The 25,098-nt window shown below is 47.1% G+C and overlaps 2 protein-coding genes across 4 annotated transcripts; one reads left to right on the top strand and one right to left on the bottom strand.

The window, feature by feature from the left end:
* The first annotated feature begins 951 nt into the window (after window positions 1-951).
* Window positions 952-13,090, top strand: LOC306830529 (sushi domain-containing protein 6). Of its 3 annotated transcripts, XR_013779973.1 has the most exons (6): window positions 952-1,100; window positions 6,742-6,842; window positions 8,270-8,473; window positions 10,026-10,170; window positions 10,253-11,388; window positions 12,569-13,090. XR_013779973.1 is itself a non-coding variant. In XM_079354095.1 (5 exons), exons 2-5 carry the CDS (start codon window positions 6,755-6,757, stop codon window positions 10,572-10,574), a joined length of 759 nt encoding a protein of 252 aa, XP_079210221.1. In that variant the 5' UTR covers window positions 952-1,100; window positions 6,742-6,754; the 3' UTR covers window positions 10,575-11,470. The 3 variants fall into 3 exon arrangements, 2 of the variants coding, with proteins under 2 accessions (XP_079210221.1, XP_079210222.1); XM_079354095.1 differs by lacking the exon at window positions 12,569-13,090 and having other exon boundaries at window positions 10,253-11,470; XM_079354096.1 differs by lacking the exons at window positions 952-1,100; window positions 12,569-13,090 and adding an exon at window positions 5,643-5,657 and having other exon boundaries at window positions 10,253-11,470.
* Window positions 13,091-13,930: 840 nt separating this feature from the next.
* On the bottom strand, window positions 13,931-24,238 carry hif1al (hypoxia inducible factor 1 subunit alpha, like). The gene is given in 16 exon segments (XM_079354028.1): window positions 13,931-15,214; window positions 15,590-15,713; window positions 15,899-16,007; window positions 16,671-16,828; window positions 17,012-17,107; window positions 17,339-17,460; window positions 17,463-17,519; window positions 17,640-17,896; window positions 18,265-18,412; window positions 18,633-18,739; window positions 18,861-19,045; window positions 19,717-19,832; window positions 19,937-20,021; window positions 20,491-20,660; window positions 20,926-21,116; window positions 24,114-24,238. Coding segments are annotated over 16 exon segments (2,028 nt in total). The 5' UTR covers window positions 24,149-24,238; the 3' UTR covers window positions 13,931-15,146.
* Between the last annotated feature and the right edge of the window lie 860 nt (window positions 24,239-25,098).

Here is a 25,098-nt window from a genome sequence, read left to right as displayed (position 1 = left end):
TTTTCCGGTTGTGTGTAAGCAGCAGAGTCAGCACGCGTTTATTTTTAGCACTTCCGTCAAGTCGCCAGTCAGCAGAGCAGCATGAGGAGCCGCAGCGCTGCAGACTGACACTCTGCAGCTTCACTATAAACAGACTGATGTTTGTTTATCTACATCTGTTCGGGATTTGATGCACCAGAGTTTTTTTTTGTCCCCCCTACTTGATAAAGTCTGGGTTCGATTCCCAGCTCCTGCAGCCACATGCCCAAAGTGTCCTTGAGCAAGACACTTAACCCCAAGTTGCTCCAGCTCCCTGGTCAGCTGCGTTTGAATTTGTAAGAAAGGGATTAGTGAGGCCACTTTACACAGCAACCTCAGCCATCAGGGTGTGACGTCACATGGTAAGAAAAAAAAAGATTAGAAATGTGCTTTACAAGCTGAAGTCCATTTATATGCTCTTTAAAGGGTGAAATTATGGCCTGCTAAGAGTGATTTTCAAAGATCAGAATCCAAAACAAACAGACGGTTTCGCTGTCTCTGATTATTTTGAGTAATGCAGTCTGGTCTGTGTTTGGCTTTAACAAGTTGCTAAACATCCAGGAGTTTATATCTTCTGTGCAGCATTTTAGTTTTTTTAATCGGGACTAAGATCACATGATAAAATTGCATCTGATGAATGAATGACGTATTCAACAATCTAAAGCTGCTCTTGGATTGATAAAGTGAAACACCTGTGAGATATAAAGGAAAGAATACCTGTATGTCTCAGTAGTCTGCTGTGGGCGTGTAAACCGCGCATGTGGGCGGGACTAGGTGGTCTTGATCAGCCAATAGGAGGCGGTGTGGTCGGTGTCAAACACAGCTGATCGATGAGTCAGGACGGGAGGGCTGAAAAGGTCTTTACTTGTTGCTGAGCAGGAGCAGCGAGCGTCAGCGCGAGGACCGAAACCCAGACTCACATCTCTCCTCTTTTAATAAAGCCTGAACCGGCAGGATCCAGGATCACATCTCTCCTCTTTTAATAAAGCCTGAACCAGCAGGAGCGGGAACCAGGATCTGTGCAGACCGATCAGACGCTCCTCTGCCCCGTCGCACCGCTGCTGCCTGTTTCCAGCCCTCAGGTGAGACATTCATCCCGTTTATTCACTGACTGCTCACCATCAGGGTGTGAAAGATGTGACCGTCGATATTCGTGCTTAGACTAATTGTGTGAGCAGCGACAGCGCTGTGTTTGTGTGTAATTATGGCGGATCAGGCTGTGTGTTCATATTTACTGCTGCGTTAGAAGACCGATGAGCAGAGTTGAATCATCGTGATGATAAAGGACTAATAGTCTCTGATCAGGAACCTGATGGTGAACTCACGAAGCTTCTCTCACCTCTCGTGTTGCTGAGGAACAAAGCAGCTTTCTACATAATGCACTATACACTCTATACGGTCTCTGGTGGGGGTCCAGGGTTCACTGAGGCTCTATACGGTCTCTGGTGGGGGTCCAGGGTTCACTGAGGCTCTATACGGTCTCTGGTGGGGGTCCAGGGTTCACTGAGGCTCTATACGGTCTCTGGTGGGGGTCCAGGGTTCACTGAGGCTCTATACGGTCTCTGGTGGGGGTCCAGGGTTCACTGAGGCTCTATGCGGTCTCTGGTGGAGTCCAGGGTTCACTGAGGCTCTATGCGGTCTCTGGTGGGGGTCCAGGGTTCACTGAGGCTCTATACGGTCTCTGGTGGGGGTCCAGGGTTCACTGAGGCTCTATACGGTCTCTGGTGGGGGTCCAGGGTTCACTGAGGCTCTATACGGTCTCTGGTGGGGGTCCAGGGTTCACTGAGGCTCTATACGGTCTCTGGTGGGGGTCCAGGGTTCACTGAGTCTCTATACGGTCTCTGGTGGGGGTCCAGGGTTCACTGAGGCTCTATACGGTCTCTGGTGGGGGTCCAGGGTTCACTGAGTCTCTATACGGTCTCTGGTGGGGGTCCAGGGTTCACTGAGGCTCTATACGGTCTCTGGTGGGGGTCCAGGGTTCACTGAGTCTCTATACGGTCTCTGGTGGGGGGGTAGACAGGTATGACTGACAGTGTGTGTGTGTGTGTTCTTGATGTGTGTGTCTGTGTGTGTTTTGGGTGTGTGTGTGTGTGTGTGTGTGTGTGTGTGTGTGTGTGTGTGTGTGTGTGTGTGTGTGTGTGTGTGCGTGCGTGTGTGTGTGTGTGTGTGTTTTGGAGGTGTGTGTGTATATTCTGGATGTGTGTGTGTGTGTGTGTGTGTGTGTGTGTGTGTGTGTGTGTGTGTGAACCCCCGCCCCCGCTGTGAAGGTTTGTTACCTCAGGCGACACCACTCGAGGTAGAGAAGTGTGAATCTCCACGGCAACGCCTGTCTGACTGTTGAAGGCTTCATTCAATAAAACTTTATTTAAACTGAACAGTAAACACTTTCATCATCATCATCAGCTGAGCAGAGACGATCAAACTTTAGTAGTTCAACGTCTGTTTTGTGAAACTTCCTTCGACATAATTGATGATAAAAAAAAAAAACCTCCCATGACAGATTCCAGGTGTGAACACTTTGACTCACGTCTCATCTGTTAACATGGAGGAGGCGGGTCTTATGACCTGTACTGCTGACAGCCTGCAGGGGGAGCTCTAAATGTTGGGCTTCACTTCCAGGCTGCTGTTCCTCCATCTGTTTTAATATACAGTCATGTAATCTGTCAGACATGTTGTTATGTTCATCAGGACAGAACAATCTCCGACTGACGACACAGAAAATCGTCTCCACGCTAAAAACATGTTGCTGTGTGATTTGAGTCGTGCTTCCCTCGGCTCCCTGCGTCCCTGTGATGCAGCCTCAGCACTTCCACTGTGTGTTTGTTGTGGCTGAAAGCACCACAGACCTCCGGCACATCACAACATGCAGGCAGGTGCAGGTGCAGGTGAGGCTAAACGTGCAAACACACAGTCAGTTTGAATTAAAGGTCGAGTGAGGTCGTTCACAGCAGGTCTCCCACGTTATTCCCACGTTTGGAAGGAAACGAAGAAATCTGATGTTGCTTAATCCTGCACACTGTTTCTGCGTCTTCACTTCTATTAAATAGATAGATAGATAGATAGATAGATAGATAGATAGATACTTTATTGATCCCGAGGGAAATTCACTTTTTTTTTTTTTAGATAAAACTTCCCCTTCGCAGTAGGAAGTGAAGGGGAAGTTTTGCAGGTGTGGTCTGAGACTTGATGAAATATGTTTCTCTTCCTCATTGTGGTATTTTAATATTGCAAAATGTGTCCAGCAGTCCTCTAAAATCAGCTGCAGCTTTTTGCTTATTTAAATCAGGAGTCTTAAGAAGCATTCCTCTTCTTAATAAAGGAGCTTTACATGAAAGCACCTGGGCCAGTAGCGTCTTTGTGTTTATTTCCTGACGGCGGCTCTCACACGACGTCCACAGGGTGAACTTAACTTCCCTGCAGGGTTTGTCCCTGCTTGTTCGACGGCGGTAAATCACCCGAGCAGAGAGAGAGAGCAGAGTTCACCAGAGCAGGTGTCACCTCTCAGATACTGATCAACCCGACAGACTGTCAGATGTGGTTCAGCGGGTGGAGGGCATCAGCTCTTTATCCATCACCGAGAACAAACTGTGAGTCAGCGTGCACCTCCAGAGGTCATACGTGTTTATCTGTGTCAGTTTAGGACGCTTCCTGCAGCTTTTTCTGTCAATATTTCTCTTTCACTACACCACCATGTCTTTCTCTGTGTTTACCAAACACACCCCATGTTGCAGCTGAAGACAGAAAATGCATCATCACCAGAGAAACGCTTCCAAGTAAATGCCACAGCAGGTCACAACAGCAAAGTGTTACTTCACGTCATTTAACACGAAATAATATTTGTTTGATCACCAGTTAGAGACATGACAGCTTCCGGTTAAACTGCAGAGCAGGTCAGATAAACACAGAGGCTGTTTGAATGTTTGTTTTCACTTTACAGTCAGCAGGCGGGATCAGACGTGTGTCTGCGGATTGTCGGACATTGCGGCCCGCAGACTGCCGTCGGCTGAAGCAATCGACCCGAGCGCTTCTGAAACTTTTAGGGCGCGTGTGCATTTTGCAGACCAAAAAATAGGGCCTGTTGCTAAATGTCAAAATTCCCCTTTTCATAGATACCAAGTGTGCAACAAAAACAAATCACACTCAACCCACACTGAACATCCACACATCCTCTTGTGGTTAAAAGAAGAGAGAGAAGAAAAATGAAGCCCACAGTCCAGGTGTCCACACCTGAGGATCTGCAGTACAGCAGGGCGTGTGCTCCTGGTCAGGGTCAGTGCTCAGGAAGTGACCTGGTACCTCTCCACCAGCGACACCAGTATGTCTCTGTAGGGTTTAAAACTCGGTTCAGTGGTTATCTTCACAGTGAGGAGGTTGCTGGTTTGAATCCCTGTCTGACAGGAGCCTCTCTGTGTGTGGAGTCTGCATGGCGTGGCTTCTCTCCGGCTTCCTCCCACAGTCCAAACACATGCTGCTTAGGTTACCTGCTGACTCTGAATCACCTGTAATGTGACTGTCTCTGTATGGACTGTCTGCCCTGTGATTGGCTGGCGAACAGTCCAGGGTGTATGACCCCCGCCTCTCGCCCAATGACCCCGCAAACGGGGTAAAGTGCTCAAAACGAGAAGCTGCGTGTCCCTTCTGAGAAGACGAGGAGGTCTGAACTTTTCCCCTTTTGTGTTTGATCAAAGATGACTGACGCTCTGCAATGACTCAAAACAACACTGATACCATGATCATGGATTCAACATCTTACAGTGTGAGAGCGTCGACCTCTCCCAGACTGATTACAACAGTCATCTTATTTAACTCATTATTATTGGGAACCAATTTTTGAATATGAAATATTGTGATATTAATCATCATATACTTCCCAGAAAGCACAAAGGATGTCATGTAATTTTTTTTGTCATCTGACTGACACACTTGTAGTGTCGGTCTTTATATTCTGTGCTCGTCCTGCAGCGGAGCAGATATCAGAGGGAAAAGTGACATTCCTCTCATAGTAGTGATCCTCAAACTGTGTCGGCGTTGATGCGTCACATCTTTCAACACGACTCTTTAATGGTGAAAAGGTGAGGTGGTCAGAGTGAAGCCCTGCAGCCATGCATGTCACGGCCTTTCTTTGTGGACTATAAAGATGTCCGTCGCAGCGTGCCGTCCTCTCAGGACGAGTTAGGGAGAATATTTGTGTTGACATAATATTCCTGCTTCCAGCTCGACAAATGTTACAGCAGAAGTTCTAATATCTCAGCGAGCGGAGCGATGACTAAGAGCCCGATCTCCCACGCAGACTGTGGTCACACACACAGATCTGTGCGCGTGTGTGTGTGTGTGTGTGTGCGTGTGTGTGTGTAATGTCGGATCCCTGTTTGATTGCGTGCCCTCCTGGCACACTGAGGCGGGGGCCCGTCCCTCGCTGCTCCACAGATGACTGTTATCTCGTGAGATAAATGCTCCTTAAACACCTCCACACTCACCGTGGCATTTACGGCGCCTCGGTGGCAGAGGTCGGCTCTCTGACAGGAAGTGTGCGTCTGAGACAGGCTGCTGTAAGTCATCTGCAGACGCAGCTTGGTGTTGTTGTGGTGCTCGGCTTGTGTCGGTGCTGCTCGGCCGCAGTGCTGCCAGCTGTCTCTCTGGTCAGTGTTGAAACTGTGAACTGTGGGAGATAAGAGTTTCACTATCTGTTCGCGGAAAGTTTTGAGGTCATGTCAGGTTTTTACATGCTGCAAAAAGGTTTGATAACATCGATTGTTATACGGTGTTACCAAAGTGTCAGATTGAAATCTCCTCTTATGTCAGAGTTTTACGTTAAATAACAGTAAAGTCGTGAATCGTTGTTGTTATTTGTATGCAGAGGAACATTTTGAGTATTGACATCGAAGCAGGAAATATGTCTGAAGTTATTGATATAAGACAAACTGAAATTAACACCGATGTTTCTTCATGACCTAAAAAACCAACATAATTTATTTATTTCTCGGTGTCAGACAAGGAGACACTTCAGCACGCTGCCAAAACAACCTTTTCTCAAATGTTTGCATGCCAAAAAAAAGAAAAGAGACTGTTGTCTGAAAACTTTTACACGTACAGGACAAGTTGGCACGTCCCACTTTGTCCACAGGGGGCGCCAAAATCAACCAACCCGGAAAACTCCTCACGGAATCCCTGAGAGGACGTAAATCAGTACATTGTTTTTCAACCAGCTCTAAAAATGTAAGCTCTCTAGAAAACAACCAACATGTGCCACAGTGGATGAATGTCCCCTTCAGGCTTCCGTATTATTGAACATTAAAGTGCGTTGGGGGATTTGATAAAGGCTGCAGTGAAATGAAACAGTTTGTTGATTCGTGCTGCTGACTGGAGCACAGGCAGGAAGTCTGCTGTGGTTCACGTTTCAGCTTTTTGTTTGCCAAACAAACATGAAGCTCTTCAATGGTTTCAGCTGCTCTGAGAGCAGCAGGACAGGCGGCGCAGGTGTGAACGGAGACGCCAGCTGGCTCGGCGCCGTCTGACCTCTCTGCTTTAAAGAGACGTGTCACAGCTGAAAGACAGCACGTGATTCACCAAACTCCAGCAGAGATCTTAACGCAGAGCTGTGACACTTTAGAGAGGTGTGACCTTCTGCTTCTCTTTAGAGATACTTGACCACACTTATTGAGTGTGTGTGTGTGTGTGTGTGTGTGTGTGTGTTGCTGACTTCGTCTCTTTTCTGTCTTTTAGGAAGTCCAGTTTGATGTCTTCGTCAGTCCTGTCTTCATGTGGACGCATCAGTCTGCTTGGTGGACTCCTCCTCCTCGCCTCCTCCCCGCTCCTCACTGCAGGTACGACCTTTGACCCCGACAGCCCATGTGACCCCCCCCCCCCACAATGCAATGCAATGCAATGCAACAATCATGCACTCACTAAAGCTGTTTGCACATTTTGAACTCCTGACGTTAGCGGATTTATGAAATGAATTCAGCATGAATATTTCAGGTCAGCAGTTTGGTGCTTTTTTAGGAAGCATGAAAAGTCTCCTGTAAGTCTCAAAGGGAAAATGAAAACGTTGAGGAGTATATCCACGCTTCAGAGGGATTTAAAGTTGGTCTGCTGCATCTCAGTAATAATGAAAAAGTCAAAAGTTTTGCTTTCTGATGACTGAATGTGAAACACATGAACTTTAACATCCATGTGCAGGATGCACGGTGACTTTCAGTCCTGCTCATCGATCACAGCGGCCTTCTCTTCTCCACTTCATTCAAGTTCAGATTTTTTATCAGCTCCGTTTTTCACCTCTTCGAACTGCTGCTCCAAATGTGTCTCTGACTTCCTTTTTCTGACTGTGTGACTAACGTCTGGCCGGCTCCTCTGTTGGAGACAACCGGAGAAAGAAACAGAAGTAACTTCACTCGTTGATGCTGTGAGGGATTTTGAGATGTGCATGTTCAGACTGTTCATTCTGCAGACGTCGAGCTTTTAGGTTGAATGTGAGGAAATAGAGGATGTGGGTAAGACTCGGGCGAAGCGTCCCGCTGGGCAGCGCAGAGAAGGATGTCAGAATGAGCAGTGAAGAAGAAGGGGGAGGAGCTTAAAGTCTGCAGCATTAACTGGTGTGTAAATATTCTGCAGGGACCTGTGACCCTCTGCAGAGGCCTCGACTCGCACGTCCTGACTTTGTTTACAGTGATAACATCACCTTTGGGACCTTTCACACCGGCCTCACCCTTTCTCTCCACCCGTCACCCTCTCACCCCGACACCACTCTCACAGCTCCTCCTCTCACGGAGCGCTGAAAACAGACACGCAGGCGCTAACTGTAACTCGTCACAGTCGGGTTTATTTGGTCTTGTATCTGTGTGTCAGGGTCAAGGCTGCGTAGTGCGTTGCTTTCCAAACTCTAGGGCTGACATTTTATTGCCCCAGTGATCGGACAGCGTCATAAAACATGGTGGAAAGTCCCTTTTATTTTACGAGCCAGAAGCTGCTCCATAAAATCCCCCGATTGTACCGAGGATGGACAACACAGATTCTCTGATTTGACTTGTGCTGGTTTGAGATGGATTTCAAATCCGAGCAAATTTCATCCGGTCGGTTTTAAATGTGTTTTTACAAAACAATGCACAACTGTTTAAAAGTGAAGAGTCCTCGTCAGAGATGATTGAAGACCTGAGGCGTGTTCTGAAGCTTGTTGTTGTGGACCAGTAAATCTGTCGAGGTTCGGGAGGAGTTTTTTAAAAAGTTGACGTCCTCGTGTTTTGCGTGTCCGCAGGCCGGCTGAATAACTGCACTCACCCGCTGGTTCCTGAACATGGAGGTTTCCGCTGCGAGCCGTCGCCGTGTCGAGGTTTCAACCAGAGGAGCACCATCCACCTCTTCTGTGAGCCCGGCTACCACATCAGCAACAAGGTCCGCGTGTCCAGGTGTTCTCACGGGAAGTGGAAGCCTCAGATCCCCACCTGCGTCCCCTTCAGAGGTGAGCTGCTCCACTGTCACAGCGTCTGTTCGTGCTCAAGGGATCCTCGGCAGTCCCCACAGAGCACCAGCTGCTCTCAAACATCCGAGTTGTCTTTTAATGTGGGTTTCAATATTAAATCATAAAAGGAAACTGAGCTCGGACTTCATCTTTGACACTTTCACAACACGAAAGTCGTCCGATCAAGTGAAACACGGAGCTCCTTTTCTTTCTGTTTCCAAATGAGTTTGGATCATTCAGGGACTTTTTGAGCTACCGGGAACTTGACGGTGTTGGCGGACTCTGATCATCTGTTTCAACTCTTTTAATAAATCACAAAACTAATGACTCATCACGCCTGCAGTGACCCAGATGATAACAAAGCTCCCGTCACTTCCCGACGGTTCCTTCTTGTTTTACATTTCAGGAAGTAGATGAGTATTATGACTACACTCTGAGACGGAGGCCATGTGGAGGTTTGTAGAGCAGCACTGATGATTAAAACTCATCCTCCCTATGATCCCAACAGACGTGTCTCTGAAGCATCCCGGGTGGAGCTGGGCGTCATCTTAACGTCACAGCGCTGCAACGAAACGCATCAGATAACATGAATCTGAATGTTTGCAGCGCTGTGAGTCAAAGACAGATTTTCCTGAGGGGACTCTTCAGTGTATCGTATCGTATCGGGGTGCATCGCATCGTATCGGGGTTGGTCCTTTGACCTACTTACAGACTCAGGCGGACGTGTTTGCCTTCCTCTCTTTAAAGCAGATCTGACTTCCTCTGTCTCAAAGCGAGAGCGCAGAACGAGGAAGCGGTTGAAGCCACCATAATCACCAATAAACACTTCCTCTGTGACAACGCTGTCAGAGCCTCATGGAAATGTTCTGCACACAGTCACAGTCACAGTCACGGGCAAAAAAAAAGAAACCACACCGACACGCAAACCTGCCGCTCATTGATCTGTTATTTCATCGTCTGTTTCCGCTGAGGAAACCGAGGACGGTGTCGCTGCAGGTGGAGCTTTCTTTGAGCTCCAGTTCTGTGTGTGTTGTTTGACCTCCTGATGAGTTTAAAGGTCCACTCATCATCGTGTCTTAACATCGACGAGCATGTTGAACGTTACATTGTGAACCGTCGTCCTTCTCTTCCTTCAGTGGTTTTTAGAGCAGCGCACAGCAAGCGTCTTCGGTTTCCACACAAAAAAAGCCTGAACTGGAATCTCAAACCAAAACCAGCTGGCTGTGATGGAATCGGCTCAGATGTAAATCTTTCTGAATGGAAGAAGGATCAGAATCATCCGTCATCATTTTAAAACATTTATGAGTTTTCATCATCATCATCATCATTTTATTTATTTAAATCCTCTGAAAACACTTCGAGGGAGAACCCTCCTTTGCGATGGTGCCGAGGTACGAGACGCGGATAAAACAAGGAACAACGAGGAGTAAAACAGGAAGTGCAGCCAGTTTAAAAAAACGAAGCAATCCACTTTGCACTTCCACGAGTTGTTCGCATCTTCTGTCTTTTGTTTTGGAGTTTTGACTCGACGTTTTGTCTCTCTCGTCTTCAGACGGTCCAAACATGAACTCTGACGACAGAGACGCCGACCAGATGCCCAGCATGGCCACCACGGCGGTGGGCGTGTCCATCTTCCTGCTCACCAGCACTGCCTGTCTGGTCATCAAGTCCCGCCTCTCCCCGTGTCAGTCACACAGGTAAGAAAACGCACTCACCTTGACCACGCCTCACCTGCTTGTTCTTTCATGCATTAACTCTTTCCTTCCCGTGTCCCTGCAGTCGACGCTCCTCAGACCAGCTGGACCTGATGGTGGACGGACTTCCTGTCTCTCTGCCCTCCTACGAGGAGGCGGTGTACGGCAGCTGGGGGCAGCGCCTCCCTGCCTGCTCAGCGCCGGGACCCACGCAGCTCCTATTGGCTCAGGAAGCTCCACTGTGTCCAAACAACCAATCAGACGGCAGTCACCGCCCCCTCTTGTCCAATCAGAGTCCTGACAACCCCCCGCCCCCTTACGAAGAGGTGCAGACGTCCCGTCCCAGAGACAGGATGAGCAGCGGGGACTTCAGACATGTCACACTTTCCGATGACAAGGACACCTGATGGGTGGACGACAGTTGACCGTTGATGATGTCACGTTTTGATTGACAGCTCGCTGCAGCTCAGCCTTTTACGACCACTCAGTCTGACCACGAACGCCTGAAGAGACTGTCGGCACTTTTCCTGCTTTGCTGCAGTTCATCGGGATGCCTTGTCCAATCGCAAGACCAAGATGATAAGCTCTGATTGGACGCTGTTTTTTTAAGGTCACAGAACCTTGAAGGAAAAAGGGACTAAAGTGAATCTATAAATGAGTTATTGATCGGGTGAAACCTTGTATCTTAAAAAGTTTGTTCCTCAAAGATGTTGTAGAAATATTAGAGTTTATGAGGTTTTTACAGGACAGTGATCATCTAAAGGTGTAAGTGCCTGTGTGTGTGTGTGTGTGAGTGTGTGTGTGTGTGTGTGTGTGTGTGTGTGTTTTCAGTGTTTCTCTGGAGACGTCACACTTCCCCTCAGTGACGGGGTCGATTGCGGCTTCCCAGGTGAAGCCTACGATTGCTATGTTGTCACGGCAACAGCCTTCATTGCATTGTTTCTTGTTTTTGTTTTTTTCTTGCGGAGTTCGGTGTTGTGGGTTTGAAGCCGGCTCGATGCACGGACAGTGGTGACAGTGTGATGAGCATGTTGTCATGGTAACCTTAGTGTACGTACGGTACGATCGATGTTTTTAGAGACTTGAATATGCCTGGAAACCAAACAGCCTTGAAGAAAAGCGACTCCCGTGTGTTCATTCACTGTGCGAGTGAAGTTCAAATATTTCCATCCATGTAAATGAGATAGTTCTGATTTCTTTCGCCCAGGTGGATTCAGTGCGGTATGTAGGTGCTTTTTTTTTTTTTTTTTTTTTTTTTTAAATCTTCCAAATAACAGTTTTCGTCCCACATCGATTTTGGACCAAAACCCTCTTCAACAGATTCAAAGACTGAGAAGTTTTGCTGTGTTTGTTTGACCTCCGCAGGGCGACGCACGCCCTCACCTTGAATGTATTTTATGTCTAATTAATCTTATTATTATTATTATATGGATTGTAATATTTACTGAACAATTATTTGTACATTGCACAGAATTATATGAGGATTAAATGTTGACATGTTTCTCTGACATCTCGTCTCTGTTGTGACTGATTTCAAAATGCAGCAGAAACAGCTGAGTGAGTCTGTGAACTCAACTTTGTTTGACTGAATTATGGATTTTAGTTCAGGATGAGGAGGTCAGTGTCCTGGAGTCCAAACCTGATTCTGGTTCATTCATGTCAGGCTGGACTGATCCAAAAGAGCAGCTGCTCCAATGTCAGGTCGTATAGCAACAATGAGACTGGCGTGAGTGGGCGTGGCTTCAGCATGTTTAAATGGACACGCCCACAGCCTGGAAGAGCTGATTTAGTGTTTCATTTTTCACGATTTTGAAACTTCATTTAAAGTTAGTTATTTTTTTGTGATGGAAATTTGAACTGCGGGTTTGAATCCGACCTCCATCCTTTGCTGCAATCAATCAATCAATCAATCAATCAATCAATCAGACAACTCTCAGACGTCGGAAAAAGCCGTAAACGTTTCTGGACATATTGGTTTTTGTTCGGCGCAGCTGATAAAGGTTTCAAACGTCAGGTTGGTGCAGGTCCAGTTTGCTTTCTCATGTTTAAAAACTGATCTTCAAGTCAGTATCTGTGTCACACCAGCAGCCATAGAAAGACCACATCAGCTTTCTTTTCAAATAAAAACAGGAACCGTGACGACTCAATGGTTGATCACGTCGCTTTGTAGGGGAATAGAAATAGACACTTAGACTTGGTGTCTATTTTTCATGAAGCTGCAAAAGAAGAAGAGACTTCAGGGTCCGGCTGCAGGGACGCTGTACGAGGGTGATTGAGAAGGGGCGTGGCTAATCTGACTGGTGTTTGTCCGGAGGTTTCATCCCTGCTTTAGTGTCACGTCTTCGTCTGTTGTCAGATGACTGAATGTTTTGAGACATTTCTTTTTCGCTCGTCCTTGCAGCTTGATGTCCTCATCACATCCTTTAAGGCGGAGGGTTTTTTTCCACAGAAGCAGGATGATGATTCAAGTCTTCATTCTGAGAAAAATGTGAATCATTCCTGTAATTATCACTGAACACTGGTCGTGTGCAGGGGTGATTAAAAGGTTCAATCTCTGGGTGTGTCTGAGAAGTTCAGTCCAGTTTGACTGAAAGCAGAAGGAAGCTGGTTAGATAATCTAGTGATGAAGAAACAAAAAAGCAGAAGAGCTGCTGGAGTTTACAGTCAGCTGTGTTTACAGTCAGATGAATCAGAGGAGGAGGAACAAAAAGTCATTGATAAAGACACACCAGTGTTTCCCAATGCCAGCGCTGGAGTCAACCAGTGCACGCGCTCATCGCTGGACTGGTTTCAGTTTCACTCATAGATGTGTCACAGAACGTTTCCAGCTTTGACTCACCAATCAGGCGTCTTAACTTTGATCCTACTGATTAGATCTGGTGTTATATTTAGCCTTTTGCATGGAGCCTCCCAGATGTGTGTGTGTGTGTTTGTGGTGTCTCCTCCCTTCTGTCATGTCTCAGTTGGGAAATGATTGAACTCTGAGCAGCTCCTGAGTCATGTATAAACCCGTCCTTATGTAACCACGGGCCTTTTAACCCCCCACTGAGGACACAGGAAGAAGATGACGATGACCACAGAGTACAAGATGTTACTGAATTACAAAACGGGAAGAGAGGGAACACAGAGTTACGCTTTGTCACTACAAAGAACTCAATTCTTAACGTTATGAAACAGTCCGAGTTGGTAAGGAAGGAAATCCTCAAAGCTCGAACTTCAGAGATGTCACACCTCGTGACAGCAGGGTGAGATCGAGAGCATCTCCACCTACAGCTGCTTTGTCATTGACGTTTGAAACACTAAGTGAAACTACAGAAACACATACGTACACCTTTCGGACGTTCTTATTTGAGTAAATAACAAATAAAGGTTAAAAAAAAAGCCTGTGATTGGGCGAGAGGCGGCTCGCTCCATGTCCTATTGTTCACGGTGAGAAGGCAGAACAAACACCTAGCTGTGGGAGTGTCACCCACCTGGGGGAGGGGCTACTGCCCTTTGTGATGTCATGAAGGGAAACATCTCCAAACGGCCTGTTTGAGCACACATTTACTGAAAAGTGGAGCAGGCAGAAGACGGAGAGGATGGACTTTTCTCATCATTGGGGGGTTTGGAGACAGACTAGAGACACATGTTGGAGTTAGAGGAACATGTGTTTGGCATCATCTGTGGTCTTTAAAGGCGACACAAACACTGAGTTTCTTGTTTTTGAGGTGTTCAAGCTGCTAATCCTGATAAGACTAACAAACAACGAGCACACAGCAGCTTCTGTTTCAACAGATTTATTCAGTTAATGAGCGAAAACAGATTAAATGTTACAAGTAAAAACAAAAACTTTCACGTCTTCGTATCATTTCAGATCTCAGATCCTGCGAGTCGTCATCACACGACTCTTCTTGTGATGATTAAAAAGGCGGCGAGAGTTTTGTTTCTGATTCGACGAGGACGGACAGTTTGAGAAAATATCACACAAAGAAAATAAATGGCGTCCTCCACATCCCACGCAGCGAAGCAGCGTTACAATAATTCACTGTAGGTGCGTCGAGGCACGATCCATCTCTCTCATAAATCACAATAAGACATCAATAATAGTGTTGAATTACATTTCTACTACACAGGAACAAACATACTTAACTGATATAACACAGGTAGGTTAGACTGATCTGATAATCTACACATTAAAGATTAAACCTCAGGATGGTTAAAAGTAACAGGAGGTTACAGCTGACTCACGGTATCACAGTGAGAACAGCTCAAAGTTCTTCTTCTGCTAAAATCATTAATATGACATATTAATATAGATATATATATATTAAAAAAAAAGATTAGAAAATATGCCACTGAAAGAAACGTTGCCACTGGTACTTCGCTTGAGGGCTTCATTCGGAAGACAACAAGATGATATTGATTGAATCAAAGGCAAAGCATTCTGGGAATTTCTGCACAACGTGATCGAAACAGAAAGCTGTGATACGTTAAGTCAAGTTTATATCGTTTAGACAACCTTTGAAGATTTTTGCTGCCTCCACACACACCCGGTTACCACGGTGACCACGCGGTGTCTTAAATCAGTGATTGCGGCGTGTTGAGTTGCTGGATTTCAAAAAGTCACAAGCCTCCTGAAAGGTCAACGTAAAATCGCCAAAATGTTTTCGCCCCCGACTTTACCTCAACGCTTTCCTGCCCGGACGAAACATTCAGCGAGCCGATGTGTGAACACAGCGGAGAAATATCCAGGAGTGGGGTGAAGAGGTTTACATCCCACAAACCAGCGTGCGCCCTTCCTCCCCGCTCCGAGCCCCAATCCAACACGGAGGAACACTCCGGGGAAGGCCGTGCTGAAAATGTCAGGAGTGCGTGTGTGAAAACGACCTGTTGTGTGTGTGCGCATTGAGGGGTTAGACGGTGTGTGCAGACGGATCAAGCTGTGGTTCTTGTGGTTTCTCAGAAGTCCAGACGCGTCCTTCGTTCAAGAATCTTCGTCAAGTCATCGGTGAGAGAGGCGGCGAGAGGGCGGGCGGGCGAGTTGAGAACATGTCCCACATCAGAGCTGCGACAGAGAGAGAGACAAAGAGACGGCGTTTCAAATCACGCTCAGATCTTTATTTACGCCTGTTTTTAAACACGCCATCCAGACATCGATAAGGATGAGGTCGTCTGGACCGGTTCCCACATGCAAGTTAATCTCCACAGTAGCAGTTCATATATTCGACTCCTAACGTGCTTTTAATCCACAGAACTAAATATCATCGTCGAGGTCGGGTCGATGACTTTCAAATTTGACCCTCGCCGAGAGGAGGAGGTTTCAAAAGTGATCAAACGAGCTCTACTGAGCTTAATAAATGAGTTTAATCTGATAAGAGTGCAGCCAGAATCAATGATATAAGAAGCCTTCATAAAATAAAATAAAACGAACTCCTTTTACCTGCAGTATCACTGAGTCCCTGAACGCCTCCTAACAGAGGGTCTCTGTCCGTGAGCAGCTGGCTCCGCCCACCTGACCCCATCAGCAGGGACAGATCGGATTGGTCCGTTTCCTCCAGACAGTTCTGGGGATGGAGATAAAAAAATATCACGCAGTGCGACTTGAATATCTTGTCAACATCTCAAGCAGGAAATGGTTGTTCAAGACGTTTATTCATTCAGTCATGTGACGACTCTGACAGCTGCTCAGGATCTGTGTGTTTGTAAAAGGAAGTGGACAGACACATTTCGTCCCTCTTCCTTCACTCACCAGCATCCTGTGGCTGAGCAGGAGTTCCTCTTCTATGGAAGCTTCTAGTTTCTGTCTCTTGTCCTGAGTCATCAGCTCAGACAGCATCTCCTCGTCGGGGTCGTGAGTCCTGAAACACAAACAGACGACGAGCAGGTTAGAAAAAAAAACAAAAAACAGAAAACACATCGAGAGCGTCTTTGTGAACTTTTAAAAGCTGCTTCTCCAATAATCACGAGGATGTCGGCAGGTTAAAAAAAAGTCGATCATTTTATCATGCAGACACGTCACTGGAGGACGAACTCCAACATGAGCTGAGCTGTGGCGCCCCCCTCTGGACAAAGCGTACATTTTGAGTCTGAGGAGATTTAAAGAAGTGAGAAAAATAAAGTTATTTTCTTTTTTTTTCTTCAGGGCTCGAACAACCGGCTGCATGTTTATGAACCAAAACACGCTGTAGCTTTACATGCATCTTATTTAAAGGAACGACGCTCTGTGCTCATGATGGATTCAGATAATACAACAAAGAGGGAGGTCTTTGCCATTCAAATAAAGACGGCTGATTGGTTGATATGGACTACTAATCTGTTATTTAATCTCATTATCAAAGATTTTACAGAAGATGGGAAGCCTGTGAAATATTTTATCAGCACGAGCATAAAAATACTAAATGATTTTGTCTTCCTCAAAGTCCCGCAGGATATGTTCATGTAAGATACATCAGCATGTGTTTATAATATCACCGTCCATGACTCCTCAGGACACGGTGATGTCATCCAATGTGCGAACGTACCGTTTCCTCCCGACCGCGGCTGCAGGCGTCACAGCGTGCGGCTCGGACGAAGCAGACGGAGGATTCTCAGCTTCCTCGGAAGAGCCGCTGCTGTGGACGGTCAGCTGGAAGTCGTCGTCCATCGAGATGTAAGGAGCCAACATGTCCAGGTCCATCTCCTTCAGACGAGACAGAATCTGAGGTTATTGTCCCCGTTTTCACTTTTACAGATCAGACAGAGAAACGCAAACACGCAGCAGTTTAAAGTCAATGTAGACGTTCGTCCTGATTTCACACCTGACAACACCTCTGACCTGCAACACTAAGCCCCGCCCCCTCATCCCATCATCATTCAAACTTACCTCCAGCATTGCTTCTCCTTTCTGACCGTCGTCTGAAGAAACGGCGAAGAACTTCTCCACCTGGCTGGTGTCCATCACCTCGTCGTCTCCGCAGCTCTGAGGGAGGACGACAGACATCAAGAAACGATCGAGAGAGAGAGAGACAGAGAGAGAGAGAGACAGAGTGAGAGAGAGAGAGAGAGAGAGAGAGAGAGAGACAGAGAGAGTGAGAGAGAGAGACAGAGAGAGAGAGAGAGAGACAGAGAGAGTGAGAGAGAGAGACAGAGAGAGAGAGACAGAGAGAGACAGACAGACAGAGAGAGAGATAGAGAGAGAGACGGTGTTTACCGGCTCCGGCTGAGGTACGGGTGCTGCTGGTGACGATGATGAAGAGGAGGATGATGGAGGAGGAGTCAGGAGGTTGAAGATGGGTGACAGGAGCTGTCTCAGCTGAGGGGTGCACAGATCCTCGGATGCTCCAGCGCTGAGTCGGGATCGGACGAAGTGCAGAACGCCAGCTCGACAAAATCTGACGGACACGAAGAAGTGTGAAACGTTAGTTGGAACAGTTGGAGTGATGTCGTGAGTCTGGACGCCTCCGTGCACGCAGAGAACAAAGGCTGTAAATCTAAACGTGTTCCTGTCTCACCTGGTGCCGCCGGTGCGATGACGTCTTTGGCCACAGGCGCTAACTGAAGAAGTTCCTCTGGCTCGCCCTGAGCTGAAGCGTTGCCGGGGCTCAAAGACGCGTCCTCGGAGCGAGACAGAAGCTCAACGTCAACGTCACAGATGTCCGCAGTCCCGTTGGCGTTTGTTTTCATCTCCGGGGAACGAGAGTCAGCTTCAGACGGAGAGCGGCATCGGATCTGCTCCAAAGAGAAGACGACGTCTGGCTGCTCGACCGCACTGCACAGGAAGAGAGAAGAGGAAGAGGAAGAGGAAGAAGAAGAAGAAGAAGAAGAGGAAGAAGAAGAAGAAGAAGAAGAAGAAGAAGAAGAAGAAGAAGAAGAAGAAGAAGAAGAAGAAGAAGAAGAAGAAGAAGAAGAAGAAGAAGAAGAAGAAGAAGAAGAAGAAGAAGAAGAAGAAGAAGAAGAAGAAGAAGAAGAAGAAGAAGAAGAAGAAGAAGAAGAAGAAGAAGAAGAAGAAGAAGAAGAAGAAGAAGAAGAAGAAGAAGAAGAGGAAGAAGAAGAGGAAGAGGAAGAAGAAGAAGAAGAAGAAGATTTAGTTGCTGCTTTCTGTCGTTTTTAATTTGCGGTTTCTGGTTCTGAAAGTACCTGAGTATGAAGTTGAGGCAGACGACGGCCTCGGGCTGAGACGTCTTGCTGTTGTAGAGGACGGTGGCCTGAGTCTGAGCCCAGACGAAGCCGCCGCCGTTCGTCAGGAAGCGATAGCAGCTGGTGCTCACCTGACCTTTGGACAGCACTTCATGTGACACAGACATAAAGAGAAAAGATTTCACTCAAGGACCAAAGCAACGACTAAATACTCTGCTACTCACAGTAACCACATTTACACAACAGCAGAACTGTCACATGACTCCTACTTCAAAATAGATTCCTTAAAAAACTATTCACATGAGCCGATCGATTGTCTACTGAGGTTTTATATCTTCTATCTTTTATACAGCAGCACTCAAACTGACGTGTGTGCAGGCTCTTCTTGATGTGATCCGAGTCAAGCGCATGGTGGAACTCGTAGGCTGAGCAGCCAATCAGATCGCCAGGTTCATATCCCACCAACTCCATCACCCTGGAAACAGAGAGAAAGAGGAAAATCAACGGAGGACTCAAAGTCTCTGTGGAGCAGAAGGAGACGTTTCTCCTCTCACAGAGGTCAAAAGGTCAGGTGAGGACTCTGCGTTCAGCCTTACCTGCCCTCGCAGTGTGTGAAGCGCAGGTCCATGCTGTGGCGGGTGAGGAAGGTGTGCGTGTCCAGAAGGAACTCCACGCTGGATGGGTGAGGGACGGGCTCACAGAGCAGCGTCATCACTCGGCCTGCGGGGGGCGACGTGGAACCCTGGCCAAACGGACGCATGTGGCCCGTACAGTGAAGAACCTGCAGGAAAGGAAGGAAGTCGGATTCATTCTTCTCTCGTTCCAGACTTCAAGACTTTCAGACAGGAGACAAATAAAGTCCCTCAGGTTTGACATCATGCAGAACAAAGTCATATCCATCAGGTTGCTGGAGACGAGCCAGTTGACCCGGCGTACTACACAAGGGCCTTTGAGCAAGCCCCCCCGCCCGCTCCGGGGCGATCCCAGTGTGCAGCCCCACGTCGGTGACTATGTTTAAAAAGAACTTCAAGACGTGTTGAAGAAGACGAGAGACTGGATTTAAACTCTCTGCAGGATCTGTCTCAGTAGGTCAAGTCAAACACCGGGTCTTATTTCATATCTGATCGCCCCAACAACCCTCAGGCCACCTCGCCTCCAGTTACACTCCATGATCTGTGTGTGGGTGTGTGTGGATGTGTTTTTGTGTTGTATGTGTGTGTGTGTGTGTGTGTGTGTGTGTGTGTGCGTGGATGTGTTTTTGTGCTGTATGTGTGTGTATGGGTGTTGTGTGCGTGTGTGACGTGATTTGGCGACTGCCAAAAACGGCTGACCAACTTGTCTCCCTTTCAGGCTGGACTTTAACCCTCTGTGTGTGTGTGTGTGTGTGTGTGTGTGTGTGTGTGTGTGTGTGTGTGTGTGTGTGTGTGTGTGTGTGTGTGTTTGGTACTGAACCTTGTAGTCAGCAGACTTGATGTTGACGGTGCGCCCCCTGCTGGTCAGAGTGCTCTTCATTCTCAGGAAGAAGTTCCTCTGGCTCGACTGAGCAGCCGACAGTTTCTTACTCAGACCTGAAAACAACAAACCAAGTGGCATCAGACAAAGGTGCATTCAAAGACTGCAGGAATTCATATAATCAGACTGTCTGTTTGTGAGGACAGAGCGGGTGTCTGACCTGGACGTGGAGCCAGCAGGTCTCTGAGCTCGTCCTGATCACACGGATGAACAAAGTCGTAAACACTCTGACCCAGCAGCTCCAGCTGCAAACAACAAACAACAAACAACAAACAACAAACAACAAACACCGTCATCAACTTGTGTTTCCTTCTTCTGTCTCCATCTGGAACTTTCTCGCCTGTGCCACGTCCGAAAATAAACGCCGCCATCGACAGACGAGGAGACGACGTCATCACTGTTGGATAAGTCAGTGAAGAAAAACGCCGTCTCTTGTAAAGATGTGGACGACGAGCCGTGTTTGCACCCCGCTCTTCATCGCTTGAGCTCTCCCTCCGTGCACCCTGCAGCTCCGAGGCAGTCACGTCCTGCATCTCTACCTCGTCAGGTGACTTTGAGTGTCTCCTTTTAATAAACTGTGTTACTTTAATTAGCGTTCGTGCAGCAGAGGATTTTATTAAAGAAGCTCGCCTGGACGATTCTCATCTCATGAAACATGAAACATCATCAGCTTTAAACTTCGTTGTGACACTTTGAGTTTGAGCTTCGACGTACCTGCGTGATGCCGAGGTGTTTGTTGACGTTTTCCGTCAGGTAGATCATGTCTCCCCTCTCTGACATCACCAGGATGAAGCCGGCCAACACGTCAGGGTAGAACGAGTCCATCAGATCTCCTTCCTCCTCCTCCTCCTCCTCCTCTTCAGACTCGTTCTGCTTCTCCTCGTCTGTAAAGAAAAAACAAGACAGAAGACCAAAGATTATCCAGAGTTTATCTTTAACTCCCTTAAGATAAGAAACCGACTTTTCAACTCAGCTAAAGGACAAAAAATGGAGGAAATAAACCTTTATATTCTGCCCTGGGTTTCTTTAACAGAAACAGATTTAAATAAAGCTCAGATGTGATGACTTCTGTTTTTTAGACGGAAGGGAAAAAAACACTTTCTGTGATTTTGGATGCATGAAACAGGCTTCTGACACTCTGAGTCTCACCGGGTCCGAGGAGACGGCGCATCGACAGGAAGCTGAGAGCGACTCTCATGATGGCGGCTTTGTCCAGGTGGGTGGAGACTCGTCGAGGGAGGGGCAGAGTGCGAGCGAGCTCGTAGAACACCTCCGTCTCTTTACTCCTCCTGCAGCGGGCCGCGTCACGAGAGTGGAGCTTCCTCTGCTCCGAACTGCTCCTGCAGGAGGAAGAGGAGGAGGAAGAGGAGGAGGAAGAGGTTTATTCATGCTTCCTGTGTTTTACTCTCAGTTCTTCTTCTTTTAGACAAACAAAAAATAAAGTCTGACATCACGGGTGAAAGACATCCTGACGGTGAAATAATCAATCAATCACTCTTCGTCTGTTAACATTAAGAGCTTATTTATTGCTGAATCAGCGAGTGTTCACGAGCTCTGCTGCACATTTCTTCTCCTAATCAAAACAAAAATGTCCCAAAACAGAAACAGAGAGGAACAGCATGTGATTTATTTCAGCTACTGGGAGACGGTCCAGACCCTCCTCGCTCGCCCCTTCCTCCCTCGCTCGCCCCTTCCTCCCTCGCTCGCCCCTCCCCCGTTCTGCTTTGGACTGAAACAAACATGGTGAGGAGACACACACGTACACACACACACACGTATGATCCGTCTTCAGTTTGTGGACACACAACCAAGAACAAAACTAAATATTCTGTGCACAGTGAAGTAAACACAACGGGAACGTTCAGACATGAAACGTGACTCTGAACCCAAAATCGAGCACGTCCCAAAATAACGTCTGAGCTGTGACGGTAAGGCAGCAGCTGACAGACACACGGACGTGAGAACAGCTCAACTTTGACCCACTTTCACTTGAAGGGAACAAAGAAGAGAAACCTGAATGTACAGCAGCGTGTCGACCTCTGATCCTCACTGTCGAAGCTCATCTCTCGACGTGTGAACAGAATCACAGAGACCCGATAGATTTGAGTTTTCTGTATTTGAGAAACACTTCAGAACAGGGCGGGGGATCTTTGGGGTGTCTCACGATTCGATCGACTTTCGATTCAAAACGATTCTGGACCGACGGACTAAATCTGCTGAAGCAGCAACCGGAACAAACGTGATCCAGTTTAGAAACGTTCACCATGTGAATCAGACTTCTAGCTCTGTAATGAAACCTGTTTTGGTAACCATGGCAACGCAGATAGAAGTCCTACACCCACTGTGGGGTACTTTCTTGTTTTTAATGATCAAAAAGCGGTAAGCACACTCCTGAACGCCGCCTGATGTATTCCTGCAGTGTAGACAACATGGCCTCCTCTGCTCTCTGACGTCCTAAACATCCTAAACATCCTTCATACACGCTTACAGGACTCAGCAAACGATCTTATCGCAGCTCGACACACCTGTCCGATCTGAATGTGTATAACGTGACTACACACACACACACACGCACACTCTGTACCTAGCAGTTAATCTCCAGCTTTAATAACATGTCAGCACACCATCTGTCACGTCACATGTAGAAACAGCAGAGGAGTCACTTCACGATGAAGAGTTGATATAAAGGTGCAGTGTGCAGTGTCTGCAGCTTATTCTGCAGAAATCAACCGACAACTGAACAAAGCTGCAGTCTGTTTTTAAAACTACTACGACCTTCTTCTTTTATACTGCTGCAGGAAGAAATCTGTGCATGTGTGTGTGTGTGTGTGTTTGAGCTGGGAGGAGCTTCGGGGAACAGTGTGTCCTCACAAGCTTGACTATTCTGTGATCCAGCTCCGATTGCTCAATCTGAGCGTGAGTGTGTGTGTGTGTGTGTGTGTGTGTGTGTGTGTGTGTGACCTTGAAACCCTGAACGTGCTCTGCTCGTTCGGTATGTGTTTCTTTCTACACTAACTACAGTTACACACACACACACACACACACACACACACACAGAGTGTGGGGGTGTGGTGTAAGGTAAACCAGCATGCCAGAGCAAATAGTGTCCTTAAATGTCCTCTTCCAGAGACAGAGAGAGAGAGAGAGAGAGAGAGAGAGAGAGAGAGAGAATCAACACGTGGAGCCAAAGAGGAAGGAAGCGATAGTACACGGCGAGTTGACAAACTCGCGTCACGTGTCTGAAGAAGAAGAGATGAAGCCGACCTTGTTTGTGTTGGAACAAACTGTTCACATAAACAAACAGACTTTATGTGACACACTATGATCAGCGTGTCAAAGCGTGCACGTCACTTCCGCTTTCAAACACACACACACACACACACACACAATCCAGACTGAGGATGACGACATGTGTTTTTTTTTTCACGTACAACCCAAAACAAAGTCACATGTGGACGTTCACATCATGGTTTCCAGGTGAACTTCCCTGCTTGTGATTGGCAGGATGTGTGAGGCTCCTGAGCCTGCATCAAAAACAGACCATGTAGCAGATGTCTGCAAACTTCTCATGGAACTTTCATCTAAAGTTGTGAAGTTCAAAATGAACAGATATCATTATATAGTTCAGATGTGATCAGATGGATACAGCGGAGAATAAAAAAACAGGTAATGTGTTTTTGTGCGCGTGCGCACTGAGTGGTTGCAAGTATTGCTGCCTGTTGTAAAGAGCGAGGTTGTTATGGAGCGGCGCCTCTTTGCTTTACCCCCGTTGGCCCTTGCCCCTCCCCCCTCCTCTCTCTCCTCGTTGGCCCTGAGCCCCTCCCCCCCCCCTCCCCCTCCTCGTTGGCCCTTGGGCCCTCTGATCTCAATCAATTAAAAACAGTCCTGTCTCTGCCTGTCAGGTCTTTTCGGTCTGGACAGAAAATTCCAGGGTGGACTTGTTGTTCCAGTCCAGCCTGACCTCAGGACACAAACAGAAGTGGGCCATGAAATATGAGCAGAAACTGAAGCTCCACGTAGAGACAGCGAGGAGCAGACTGAAGCATGAACAAAGACTACAAAAACACAACACTTCACATATGATCCATGCTGGAGGAATGCCACTCCTGACTTGAAATAAATCCTGTTCACTTCACGGTGAACTCAAAACAGAGGCTCTCAAACTCCAATCTACAAATCCGTCTTTGCTGCAGAGATCTCACACTAACAGGAAACAACTCAACACGCAGATCTTCATCAAACACATCCACGCTTTGCATTCTGATCCCAGCTGCAGGTTTTTTATTTTCTAAAGTTGAAGATGAAAGAAGGTGAATAATGAAAGCCCCCCCTCTCACCGTTTGACCGGGGCGCTGTCCTCTCTCTCCTCCATGTTTGATCCACAATCCGAGCGACGACTCTGCTGCTTACTACTATTGTTGTTTATTCTGCTGTGAAGAAAACCCTCAGCTCTGTCAAGTCTGCCAATATAAGACACACCCAGCTTCCGCTCAATTTCAAAGTAAAAGCCCCCCTTTTTTTACATACTTTATTAATCCCTGAGGGAAATGCTGGTTTATAATCTGTTATTGTAGAGACATGCTTCTCACACACGCACGTGCACAAACAGGATGTGGACGTGCATTCATGGAGAGATATCAGAGTGGGGCTGCGACACACTGTGGGAGTGTACCAGAGCAGTCGGGGGTTTGATGCCTTGCTCAGGGCCCCTCGGTGGCGCTCCATCACACATGTGCAGCTACCAGACCAACTTCAATATTATGTTCTGCACCGGGACTTGAACCGACCACCCTCTGGCTCCCAACCCAATGAGTGTGCAGGTCTGATCTTGCAAAAAGTCAAAAATAAATAAATGACCTAATAGTGGATGGAAGTCTATTTTAACTTTTGTGTTATCAAAACTTTATCAATATTGTTGATTTATTACGAAAATGGTTTAAAGTTTCAAATCTGACATCAGAGTTGTAACTTTAAATAACTTTAACGTTGTGTTGCACTTTAAACAGATTAATCCATTAAAAATAAAGACATTTAAGTTTAAACTCTTTAATAATATACATCTAGTTTAACTCCCAAAAGGAGGGTTGTGGGTTAGGAATCAACAAGATGAAACAAATCTCAGAGCTTTTACTGTTGTGTTTATTTCCGGTTGCAGTGAGATCTTCTCTCTCCAGCTTGACGTCATCCGTTCGGAAGCCACGCCCCGCGGGCACCTCGGCAACCTTCGTGGTTTCTCGGCTGAAAAGCGTCGTTTTCTTCTTCCTCCACAGAGAGGAAGTGAAACCTACCGTGTGTGTGTGTGTGTGTGTGTGTGTGTGTGTG

The sequence above is a fragment of the Symphodus melops genome (genome assembly GCF_947650265.1).
Source record: "Symphodus melops genome assembly, chromosome: 10".
Classification (NCBI taxonomy): Eukaryota; Metazoa; Chordata; class Actinopteri; order Labriformes; family Labridae; genus Symphodus; species Symphodus melops.
The sequence above is the reverse complement of the archived record's forward strand: the minus strand, read 5'-3'. Positions and strand labels throughout refer to the sequence as shown.

Excerpts from the sequence above, each read along its gene's own strand:
- LOC306830529 (XM_079354095.1), top strand. The coding sequence starts at position 6,755 with ATGTCTTCGTCAGTCCTGTCTTCATGTGGACGCATCAGTCTGCTTGGT. Across the intron at positions 6,843-8,269 it reads CTCCCCGCTCCTCACTGCAG|GCCGGCTGAATAACTGCACT; the intron begins GTACGACCTTTG and ends GCGTGTCCGCAG. Across the intron at positions 10,171-10,252 it reads TCCCCGTGTCAGTCACACAG|TCGACGCTCCTCAGACCAGC; the intron begins GTAAGAAAACGC and ends GTGTCCCTGCAG.